This window comes from Cervus elaphus, chromosome 12 (assembly GCF_910594005.1).
Source record: "Cervus elaphus chromosome 12, mCerEla1.1, whole genome shotgun sequence".
In the NCBI taxonomy this organism is placed as follows: domain Eukaryota; kingdom Metazoa; phylum Chordata; class Mammalia; order Artiodactyla; family Cervidae; genus Cervus; species Cervus elaphus.
In genome coordinates, this window is record NC_057826.1 from 25,742,458 (window position 1) to 25,754,721 (window position 12,264).

Sequence of the window (12,264 nt, forward strand, 5' to 3'; positions counted from 1 at the left end):
TTCAGTAGGTGATGTTGCACAAGTGGATTTACACAGGTCTATCTGGGGTAGAAGAAAGATGAAGAGGGAAAATGCACTCCCTGTTTCCACACCTTTGCACTTGGTAATTATTTGCCTGTTTGAAGTAATTGTGAATGGCTTTTGTAAGGAACTTGAGCAAGACTAGGAAACCACTCATGTTTAAGCAAACTATATATATATATATATTTTGGTTTGCAGTATTATTTTCAGGTAAGGCTACTGTCTAGGAGTGTGCAGTAGTCTTACTACTATAAATCACACATTCACAAAAACAGTTCACCATATTCATCATTTCAAATAACATAAAAGTGCACTGTAAAAAAAAAAGTTGTTGAAAACAGAATGCGATGTTAACCTATACACAGTGTTGAACTATCAAAAGGAAACCAGGCTTTGTGACATCAGAGGACATGAAAGAGCTTATGGCATACTGCAAGTACTCATTAAATGTATCTTCTCCCAAGCAATCTAATCTTCAGAAACCATTTTAGCAACTCCCCTGATGTCACTTTTCATTGCAATTTGTACTGACTTCCTCCAATCCAGAAGTGGCTGCATTTCAGTGGTAGGGAGGGTTTTATAACTTGATTAATTCTTTAGCACTTCTGGGTTGCAATTGTGTTGGGTTAAATTCCACAGATGCTAAATCTCTCATTTGTTGCTGAAAAAAGAAATGCCACAATTATGTAAAATAATTAACCATTAAGCTTTTGTTTTTCCCTCCCATGATCTAGAAATTGTCACTGTAGACGATTGTTTATTGTATTATCATCAGAGGCCATTTCATTAACAAGCTGTTCTATAGACAACTGGATAGCATTCTTGACAAGAGAAGAAGCTGTTTCTATTAAGAGTGTTTCATATTGTTCTGAAGTTCTACCCTCAAAACCACTGTCATTAGCAAAAACCCCTACTTGCTCATTTTCAATTGAAATTAAGAATGGCTTAGGGACATTTTTAGATTTCTTAACATCAAATTCACTGATTTCAGTGTCTGTGATAATAATAGCAATTGGCTCCATTCTTTTGCTTTCTTCTGGTTTGGGTTTTTCTGCAGTGATCTCATTTTCTTGAAAATCTGATTCCTGGCTCAATTCAGTATCTTTTGGCTTACTCTCCTCAACAACAATCTCTCTACTTTCATGCTCCTTCCAATCTGGTCCACTTTCTAGGACACCATGTCTGGCTTCTTCCAGAATTTGTCGATCTGGAACTGCAGGCGAGGAAGGAACCTCAGAACCCACTGGGAGCTCCTGTTCTGTATCTGAAGCTTCCAATGGGCTCACTTGCTGAGGTTGAATGCTTTGTTTTTCTTCAAGCATTTCAGTATCTTTTTCAAGGATTAGCGTTCCTGTTTGAATAGCAGAATGACCCATATCTAACTCAAGTTCTACTGAAATCACTTTCTCTCCAGGAGAAGTTATGCTGTCATTCACATTTGATTCACAGACCTCATCATCCCCTTTCTGTGAGACATCTTCCCTTACATCCTGGGGCGACTTGCTCTCTGTTGCCTGGTCATCTGATTGGGTCAGAGTTTTTGTAACCAGATTTTCAGCCTCTTGGACTTTGACACTGCGGTCTGAGTCTTCTATGATTTTGGAGTGATTACTTCTTTTCTCTCCTTTTGAGAATTTTATGCAGGGAATCTTGAATCTGGATTTTGCCTTTTTCTTAGAAGGATTAGCATCCTCAGCATTGATTTCAGATTGCAGTTTAGCCTCAAAGGGCTTTTGCTGCTTTGAAGACTCTGACCTTTTCCTGCGTGTTACAAGGCGTTTGATTGAGGCCCAGGCCCCCCCGGGGTGCTGTGGCTGATCAGAAGCTCCTGCTTCTGGGGGACACTTCCTTGCTGCATCAGCAGCTTTAGAGCTGGCTTCAGCCTTCACTGCTTTGGCTGCTTTTTTTCTTCTCTTGAAGCAGAGCATCGATGCTTTTTCCTCCTGCCTCTCATCCTGAGGTCTAACTTCTGCTGATCTCGTCTCTTCCTTACTTTCTACTTGTATTTCAGAAACTGTGATCTCCATTTTCACATTACACTCTTTCTTCCTCTAGAAAACTGTATCGTCTCTTCCTTAGCAGTCTATTGTGACAAAAAAGTGGGCAAAAATATCACACTGAGTAAAATTTCTTCCAGATGTAATCATTCCTTTCGTCTTACTCCATACAGTCATTTTAGGTGGTTTCTCCAGTTATACAAATGCCTACATTCTCTATTACTTGTAATTTCGCTAATTTCTTCATGACAGCCCTTTTACTGGGTAGATTTTTGTTTTATTTAAGGAGAAACCTGATAAGAGAAAAGAGGGATATTTTATTTCACCATCAGTCTATTGTTTTCTATAGAGACTATTTCAGTTGAATGCATATGATTCTACCTGGCATATTTCCCATATACTAATTTACTGAAATGACTGGAGAATAAAAATTGGGGTTTATTTTTGCCCTATCCATAAGACTTCAGTGTGAATTTATTTTACTCCCTTTTCTTTGTTAAAACTTCATTTTGGATTACTCTGCAGATCTGTTATTATTTTATCAATTCTGGAGTTGTGCTGTTTCTATGAATTGTTTATGTAATTCTCCGAATTGCAAATTAACAAACAAAAATCACCACCACCACCAAAAACAACAAAAAACAATGAAGAGCAGAGTGATATGCAAGTTAATGTAATTTTTTATTCCATGCAATAAAGAGCTCTGAAGTTGCAAAGATCTTAGAGATTATTTGAGATTTATTCAAGTCGAGCCAGGTGAAAAAACTGAACTCCAGCGTGGGTAGCTGGCCTGCTGAAGGTCTCACAGTTAGATGAAGTCAGAGCCAGAGTTAGAACTGAAGACTTTGACTCTCTAATGTTCTTTCCAGTAGACCATAAGGTTTCTGTTCTAAAAATGTATGTTCCATGAAGGAGGTGCTACTTTTCATACAGGCTCGTGGGAAATTTAACATTACTGTCATTCTCTACTTGTAAATTTGTTTGTATAATTTTAACATTTTTTTCTAAGTATCTGCTGTTCAAACATTTTCTATAATGAGCACATAGTGGAAGGTCAGAGTGAATGATAATGATAGTTGACATTTATTGAGCAGCTCCTATGTATTAGGAAGTGCTAAGCACTTTTATATACATCTCTAATCCTCCCACAACATTACAGAGGAGGTGGTGCTATCACCATCTGCAGATGAAGAAATTGAGGCCTAGATAGGTTAAGTAACTTGCTCTAGATTATATAGCTAGTTGATAACAGAGCTCAGGTTCAACCCAAGATTGCCTATTTCCAAAGCTTGTCCTCTGAAACTGGGCTGTAAGAGTTTCATCAGAAAAATGAATTGTTTGGAGATACTAATCTGCACTAGACTCACTCGTCAAAAAATTTCATAACTGCTTAATGGTCATGTAACCATAATGTAACCCATCAACTCATAACTGAACCAAGACTCAGGATGAGTTCTTGCTATTTTAAAATCAAGCTTTTGAAATTCTTTGTATTTTATTATCTTGGCTCTGGAACTAATTTGAAAGCCAAACATAAGTTGATAAGATATGCAATTGGCAAACTAATTAGTGCCATAAATATAAAGTATATTTTAAAATCAATCCACAAAGTGGTATGAGGGTACCAATGAAGAGATGAGAGGTGGTCACCTAACAAAAATCCTATGAATTTTAGATGGATGTCCTTAAATAAACATAGGGACTCTTTCTTTGTACTGTTTTTTGTTTTTTAATGTAAATCCTTCACTGTTGAAGGTTTATTTGGGTAGCCCCTGATTCCATGAACCACAGAAGGAACTGGAACTCTGAAAATCAGTTCATCATCTAAGTAAATATCCCCTTAGGTTGAGTCTTACATACTCCATTCCTCTGACAGAAAGACAAAGTCATCCTAGAACAATGATGAAACTAAAATATGAACATTTTTACAATGTCCCTCCTCATATGCTTCCATTACACAAGCACCACAGCTGATTATAGCTCTTTAAGTCTCCTCCCTTCTTGTGAGTTCTCAGCGCCTGGGAGTTTTTATTAACCAGAGGATGTAGAGCCAATAGAAATATTGAAATTAGACCATGTTTAGAAACGTATCATTTGAAATTATCCTAGATTGCCCAAAGACAACTGCTTGAGAAGCGCACTTGAATGTATATCAGATGAAGAAATACAACAAATATCCAAATAAAACCTAACCGAAATGGGGAAGGTGCAGGGCAGCGACACTAAAACTTCGCATAACACTAACCTGCAAATGATTCGTCCTTAACCTGCGCAGAGAGTTTTTATCGCCTCGGCAATCTTAAAGTCCCTGTTCTAATTTCCTGATAGAACCGCAAGTTTACTGCCACAGAAAATACCCCTCTCCATATTCCCGTGAGCAGAGAAGCACGGAGGCAAAGAGCAGTCGCTCTCTGGGGAAAGTAGTGAATCTCTCCCATCTCCCGGGGCGGACCGCGAAGCTTCCTCCAGGAGGAAGGCTTCTCTCCGGCTTGATGCGCGTTTGGCAGGAGCCAGAGCGCAGGAGAAAGTACTCAAAAAGGAAAATGCTGGGGCGTGGAACAGGTAACCCAGCTTCAAGTTCTCTGCACAAAGATAATGGCCAGGAACCCCACACCATATTTCCCCCCAAATGGGCAAGGAATGAAAAAAAGCTATCAGCAACACCTGCTCCTAGGAGGAGATGTAACACGATGAGGTGGGTGGACAGAGCCGATGAGGGTCGCTCTGGCTGGAGATGCCTGCGGACAAACGACCTTCCTGATTCTCACCCCGGCCACCTTGGGTGGTCCAGCGGGCACCTCCCGCCTACTCTGCCGCACAGGCGATCAGCGGACCGGACACCTGCCCGCACCCTCTCCCCCGCAACCTCCTCGCCCTCCTCACTTACCACCGGGTCCCTGACCGACGCAGGGCCGGACGCCGGGGCACTCGGGAAGCCACGGTCGCACCGGCAGCGAGCAGCCCTCTGCAGAGGGACCGCAGCCCCGCGGCGCCCCCTCCCCAGAGCGCGGGGACCGACAGGCGGCGGCACCAATGCGCGCGGAGGGGGCGGGCGCGGGGCGGGGCCGGGCTGGGGGCGATGGGCGGTGGGGGTGGAGATCCAGAGGTCTCTCCATCTAGCAGTTCGCCCGGCCGCCGAGACGCCGACCGTCGCGCTTCCAGCCTGGCGGCAGTCCCCGCCGTGCGACCTCATCGGGAGCCAACGAGAGCGAGCCGGCAGATGGGGAAGGGACCGGGGTCGAAAACCTCCTCTATTTTTTTCTCAGGCGCAGAGTAGTTAAATCCAATTTTAAATGACAGGCATCCCATTATAAATCCCCCCACTGAATATTTAAGTCATAGCATTCAGCATATTTTAAAAGTAGGATTCAGAACTTTGCAGTGAGCCTTGTTTGGAGAGAAAAGGACATTATATGAATTGAGAGAGAAAGGGGGGGGGGACCTCATTACACCGAAACCCACTCCTGGGAAAGTTTTGTATATATCAAGGTTCACAGCCAAAGGGTTTCAGAACCCCAAGACAGAGTAGGCTCTTCTCTCCCTAAGTGTCTAGAAGACGGGTAGAAATGATGCAATCGAGTTCAGAACACAGGAACCCAGCTCCAACCCATCCTTTATACCTTGTATAGACTTCCAAGATTAAGCGGCTTACTAGTTACCCATGTTTCCCCTTCAGGATGTTCCTAGGTGCCTGCTTAACCTCGTCCCTCTCAGTTAAGTTGAGGGGTCGGGGTGGGGGTGCTGGTGGAGAACTGGAGACGTGTTCCTCTTCCTCACAACTCCAGTCCTGATCAGAGCAAGGGTACTGGCATTATCTATTCTGCCTGACTGGAGGGTAGATTCAGCTTAGCTATCGTGTATTTTCACACATTTTGAGTATTTACAGATTCTTAAGCTTTAGTGAAAGGCACCATAAGCATTTATTTGTCCATGTAATCCATTGTGTGCAATACATTAACACATGAAAGGTGTTGCAGTGAGTGACTTGCTTTGAGTTTAACATGACCTACAAGGGCACTCCTGGGAGCTCCAGAGGTGAGGTCCTCCAGGATGCTCGGCTCCTCTCTCCTCCTCTGGCCCCTCCCATGCACACCACCCAGATGAACTTATTAAGATGGAGGGAAGAACTTCTGAAAAGTAGTTGTACTTATCTCTTTTCTTTTATAGGATCATGATACTTTACAGGTAAACCTCAGTTACCCATTTGGGGATGTTTTTCCAGGAATATATTTTACCTTTGTTAAGATTCTATAGCTTTATCTAAGACTTATTAAGCAAAGAACTATTAGCACACAAAAGTAAAGCTGAATCTAATCTGTCAAGATCTTAGACAAAAGCTGTAAAACAGGAAAATCCATAAGCATCCAGTTTATAGTATTTATAATTAAGAATTCAATTTATCTTTGTTTATTCAGCAAATCTTTGTGAAGATGTCTCAGATGGGTTACTGACCCTGCTGTTAGTTTTAAACTTTAAACAAATCAAAAGAAATCCATGCCATTCATAACCAGCTGAGATGCTATTATTGAGATACAAATTTTCTCAAATCTAGCAGATCTGGGAGTTTGCAGCAATTTCAAGCAAAAATGAGATTATCTAGATGAAGACAGGGTAGAATAGCTGTCTTATTAGGAAGTAATTGGAAATGGAAGAAGCAACAGATAAACACAATAAAGGCCATCTTAATGACATAGATCTCATTCCATCTGCTTTTCTTTAAAAAAAAAAAAAAGACTACTGAAAGGTGGTTTGGGGTAAGAGGTGAGTTGATTTTGTATTTGGAGGGCAGATTTCTTTAAGGTATATTACATATAACTCATCTCCAACCTCCAAGACACACATAGTATAGAATCATAAATAAAATACTGTAGTGTGGTTTTTCTTTAGGATGTAACTAGAACCCAATGCTTAAATCAGAGTTTCAAAGAAATATATCCAGTACCTCATACATGAAAGAAATCTGTCATCCTTGAACTCATTTAAGTGACAGTTAGTAAGCTATTACCCATATCATTGTCTGCTATTCCATTAGTAGCTTTTTATTATATAATGAGAAACAGGCTCTAAATTTATCTTCAATCTGATGAGAAATTACCCTACCTACAGCTTATCTTGTTAATATCACCAGATACAGTGTGCCAATAAAATCGCTTATTTATCTGATCTCTACAGATGATACCATTTCTCCCATTCTAGTCCCTATCCACCCACAGCCTGGGTCTGCAGTTACCAAAAATGGTTTTTAATTCCTTGCTAATAATTCTTACATGTTATGAGACCTCCTGGGAATAAGCCCTCCACTTCCCTTCCCTGGTACACCATTAAATGAACGTGGCTCCAGCTCTCTGCTGATTTGATCTGTTTCCGGGCACCACCAGGGTTGCCCCAGCCAACGTAAACTTGACACTAATTCTGCTGCAATCTGCTTTACTTGACAGCACATAAACATTTTCTTCCTTGAATTGAGAGCATATATACATCTTCATTGCACAGCAAGCCTCTGAGGTGCAGATCTGAGGAGATGCAGTCTGTTTATCAGTTTAACATTACGAATATAGGGAGGGAAGCCATTAACCACTCAGGGTCAGAGCAGGAACAGGGAGGCCGTTGATCTTGAAGGATGCCTAGGCCCAAAGGAAAGACACTAGTCCTTCTCTGGCCACACACACTACTCCAAAGCCACTAATGCTTGGCAGTATTGTTCTTTATCTTTTGTTCTTTATTCCAAGCTCTTGAGCTTGGAATACCAGGTAAAAACTATTTATTTATTGTATTGAAAGTGAGTCGCTCAGTCATGTGTGTCCGACTCTTTGTGACCCCATGGACTATACAGTCAGTGGAATTCTCCAGGCCAGAATACTGGGGTGGGTAACCATTCCCTTCTCCAGGGGATCTTCCCAACCCAGGGATAGAACCCAGTTCTCCCACATTGCAGGAGGATTCTTTACCAGCTGAGCCACCAGAGAAGCCCATTTATGTATTAGGGCTTTGTTTATAATCTTTGTCTTCCCACCAGTTGTGTTCAGTATTTCTAGAAATATTAAAGATTAAGCCCACATAGCTGGGACTTCCCTGGAGGTCCAGTGGTTAGGACTCTGTGGCTTCCACTGCAGGGGGCACGAGTTTGATCCCTGGTCTGGGAACTAAGATCCCACAAGCTGTGTAGCACAGCCAAAACATATATACGACAAACAAAACCCACATGGCTTTTGATGATATAAGAAAGCCTTAATTTTTTAAGATGGTCTTCAGGTTACCTAGACTAACAATACACTGCTTTACTCTCCTGTTTACAAACTGAATTCCCAGCAGGTCCCCTTCCAGGTGAGGTTTTATAGGACATTAAAAAAAACAACAACAAACACTGGAAATAGTGAACTCTGTGCAGATGGCCCCAGTGATGCTTCCGAACAGGAACTGACAACATCACTGAGTGTGTACGATGTGCCAGGAAGCGTACAAAGCATGATGGAGCTGGGGCTCTGTGCTTTGACCCCCTCTGCCATATGCCCACTGTTGTCATTTCTTTCGACTGTGAAACTGACAGTATTACAACACTGATATGAACTTAGGGGATTAAAAATAGTAAAACCAAGGACACCAGGAAAAAACGCTGCTCTGCAATGCTAACTGCAGCACTGGCACCCGTGTGGATGTGACATCTTCTGGAAGGGCCCAATGCAGGAAGAGAAGGGGGAAAGGGAAGGAAAAATGCAGAGGAAGAACAGAGATGGATGATAAACAAAAAGATAAGGGAAAACATTTGAGGGGAAGAAAACATCCTGTAGGGAGGGCTAGAGAGCTCAGGCACAGGGTAGAAGCTAAATAATCATTCGCTGAGCCAACAGAGCCAAAAGAGCCGTCCTTCGCTTAATACTGTGTAACCATCCTTCCTGAGGACTTTTAAAAATGAATGGTGCTGGGGACTTCCCTGGTGGTCCAGTGGCTAAGACTCTCAGCTCCCAATGCCGGGGGCCCAGGTTTGATCCCTGGTAGGGGAACTAGATCCCACATGCTGCAACTAAGACCTGGCACAGCCAAATAAATAAATAAAATATTAAAAAAAAAAAAAAAAAAAAGGAATGGTGCTGAAGCTGTGACAGCAATGGGAATTCTAAGGAAGTTCAGGATAAAAACCTATATAAGCGATATTTTCTCAGAGTAAAAAAAAAAAAAAAAAAAAGCAGTATTTTGGGCTTCCCTGGTGGTCCAATGGTTAGGACTCCAAGCTTCCAAAGCAGAGGGCATGGGTTCAATGCCTGATTGGGGAAGTTTCACATGCATGCAGTGTGGCAAAGAAAAAAAAAAGTAGCTCCCAAAAAACTAGACTGACTTACTACTGCATTAAAACTATATATATATATGTACATGACAAAAAGGCATGTTCTCCAAATTCCATTTCTCCCTCAGCCCTCTAAGGAGGTCTCCTTTTTACATGTCCTCCCAGAAACACACAAGCACACACTCATCATTCCCCCTTGAAACACAACATATCATAAAGTACACATTAGGACTTGCTGCTTCTGTTGTGGCAGAGGTCTCCCAGATCACACGGGAAAGCAGAGCTAAGGCAACACAGACTGTTAATGCTACAATTTATATTTGAACGCAGAGACTGAAAAATTATTTACTTTTATTCTATGGATTTCAGTAAAGTAATTAGACGTGTACATGACTCAGGTTAATTTTTTTTTTTTGATTCAGGTTAATTTATACACAATGATGCGAATTAAGACTGAAGAAAGGCTTCTGGGGAAACTCCCACTACTCATTTCAGAAGACCTTTGGGGCAGGGACTGACTTCTCTTGATTTCCCCACATTTCCTGACAGGAGGCCTGAATAAACACCGGCCAAACTTTCAAAACAGCTTCTTGAAGATGGACAATCTAGAAAGACAGAGAGACAAGAAACACAGAGTTTTCTCTAAGCACTGAAATATCTCCTCTTCCTGCCCACACCACACCATCACCTTCTACCGCTGCTGAGGTTGTGAACGTTTACCTCCTTCCTCACCATCAACACTTCTGTCCACAGACTTGAAAACAACGCACAGGATTTACACCATGGCTGTGCGAATACCGAGGATGTGTGAGTCCAGACCAAGCACGTGCCATGATGACATTTCCAAGGTCACATATGCTCCTGAAGAACAGTGCTTCCCCAGCACCAAGGACAGGTGTCTCTGCTGTGCAAGCAGACGTGCTTCTGTGACAGCCATCCGTACGGCTGCCTAGGTGACAGCCACGGTTGGCTTCCACCTGGACCCTGACTTTCTTAGACAACGTGAGAGCCTTTCTTTTGCATAATTACCCTTTGACACCCTTGTCTTAGCACTCTCCGGTCTTTCCTCCCTTCTATTCCATGTGGGACTTGTAACTCTGGGTCACTTGCAGTCCTCAGGACTCCATTACAGTCCAGATTAAGATTTGATCTTCTGGAAAGCATGTCTTCATTTTCCCTGGTTTGATCCTCATTTTGCTGGAGTAAACTGCTAAATCCCTTCTGGGGAAGAGACGTGGAGCAGCAGACCTGTACGTGTCTGAAAACATCTGGACAGTTTTGGTGGAGTGTAAATACAGGTGGAAAGTCATCTTTCCCTGTGAGTGTAGAGGGCTTTCCTCCACTGTCTAAAAGCCTCTTACTACTGGGAAGACAGGGGTTCAGTCTAATTCTCAGTTCTTTCACAGGCCAGCCATTTTTTCTTCTCTGGAGAAGGGTTTTTAGGATTTTCATCTTTAATGTTTTTAAGATTTCACCTGGTATGTCCAGGGGTGGCTCACTCATTGTGAGGAGTACTCAGGGGCCCTTCACTTAAGACCCCAAGGACTGCTCCTGCTTCCTTCTCTCATCTACTTTCTAGGGCATTTACTCACTCCTGCCTGCCATCCATTCAGAGTATACAGACCTTCAGCTGCTCCTAACCTCCTATGTGCCATCAGCTCCAAGCCCAGAGTGTCCTGGGGCTCCACAGAGGTCTAACCTTCACCAGAGTCCCTCCACGATTCATCAGATGGTGCCTCTCCCCTTGATGCTGCCAATTTGTGATGAACCCTGCTCTTCTTCCAAAAATGTATGGAAGTATAAATATTTCACTTACTGGGTACTGCCAATGCTCACTACTACCGCCTCTCCTCTCACTGATGTCTGGAAAGGAATCTTAAATGATGAAATCTGCGTTTTCATAGCTTTAGATGGAATCCGATAATTCATAAATATGCCTCATAAGGAAAAAGGAAAACTTCTGCCGGTAATGACTTACCTGTTTAGAACAGCCCATTCACCTGCTCAGTTTCAGGGTCCAAATCAATATCATAGAAACAGGGCCGGGTAGGGAGTCCAGGCATGGTGCTCATCTAGGAGATGTGAAATAGCATTAAAAACAAACTAAGCCAGGTCTTTTCCTTCATGTTCCTTTCAGTTAGAAAGCCCAAGACACAATATTATTTTACAGTTGTCCATAAAGTGGCACTCTTCATGTTACAAATTAAAAACCAAGTTATGATCTCAAGAGAAAACCCTCAAGTCCTCCAGCAAACCAATCACCAGTCTTCCCTCTGGGCTCCCACATAGACAGCTGCAACAGGAGGCTGAGGGGGTGTTTGCACCTTCGTCCCACAGTGGCAGGTGCTGGCAGGCTAAGCCAGTTATGCATCCCCTTGATTCTCACACTGAAAGACCAAAAGGAGGTGCAGGGCTTGTCTGCTATCTAATTTTGCTTTAATGAGTCTTGAGATGATACTCGTATTATTTTTGCTTCAGTAACAAAAGATTAGCAATCAGTATCCTTTAACTTGGGCCCAGATGTTGCTGGACACAATCTAGATGGTTTTACAATCACTGTTACTACTGGTCCAATCTGGCTTTCTAAAACTGAACTTGCAATGCTTATGGATTTTATTTATACTTGTTTCTTCTAAAGAGTTGGCTTTGACAAATACCTACTTAGCTATAAATTTGTAAAGTCTTGTCAGTGAAAACTCAGTATATTTTAACCTGTAACAACATCCTTTATAAAGAATACATACATACAAGTTTCAAGTCAGATCCAGACAGGAGGTGAGACTAAATGAAACTTCTACAACTTTACTATAAAAGTGTCATAGAAAAGGATGAGTCACCTTCCATAACACAAAATACATATACTTTAGAAAACCTGATTCTGACATCTGAGTGTCAGTCAACACTCCTGTGAACACACTATATGGAGCTCATGTTGGTCTTTAGTCTCAAATTTTGTAAGAGAAG

General features: G+C 42.2%; 2 protein-coding genes across 3 annotated transcripts in view; both read right to left on the minus strand.

The window, feature by feature from the left end:
- Nucleotides 1-647: 647 nt before the first annotated feature.
- Nucleotides 648-5,077, minus strand: AKAP5 (A-kinase anchoring protein 5). The gene is made up of 2 exons (XM_043919741.1): nucleotides 4,906-5,077; nucleotides 648-2,311 (listed from the first exon to the last, which is right to left on the minus strand). Exon 2 carries the CDS (start codon nucleotides 2,046-2,048, stop codon nucleotides 762-764), a length of 1,287 nt encoding a protein of 428 aa, XP_043775676.1. The 5' UTR covers nucleotides 2,049-2,311; nucleotides 4,906-5,077; the 3' UTR covers nucleotides 648-761.
- A 4,554-nt stretch (nucleotides 5,078-9,631) lies between these two features.
- The window catches only part of MTHFD1 (methylenetetrahydrofolate dehydrogenase, cyclohydrolase and formyltetrahydrofolate synthetase 1), a 59,917-nt gene continuing 57,284 nt past the window's right edge, over nucleotides 9,632-12,264 (minus strand). For both annotated transcript variants that reach the window (XM_043919728.1, XM_043919729.1), the window contains 2 exons: nucleotides 11,279-11,372; nucleotides 9,632-9,905 (listed from right to left, as the gene is read on the minus strand). In XM_043919728.1, coding sequence (XP_043775663.1) covers nucleotides 11,283-11,372 — 90 coding nt within the window. In that variant the 3' untranslated portion in view covers nucleotides 9,632-9,905; nucleotides 11,279-11,282. The remainder of the gene's footprint in view (nucleotides 9,906-11,278; nucleotides 11,373-12,264) is intronic.

Bases quoted from the DNA above. Each gene is read 5' to 3' on its own strand.
- AKAP5 (XM_043919741.1), bottom strand. From the start codon at position 2,048: ATGGAGATCACAGTTTCTGAAATACAAGTAGAAAGTAAGGAAGAGACG.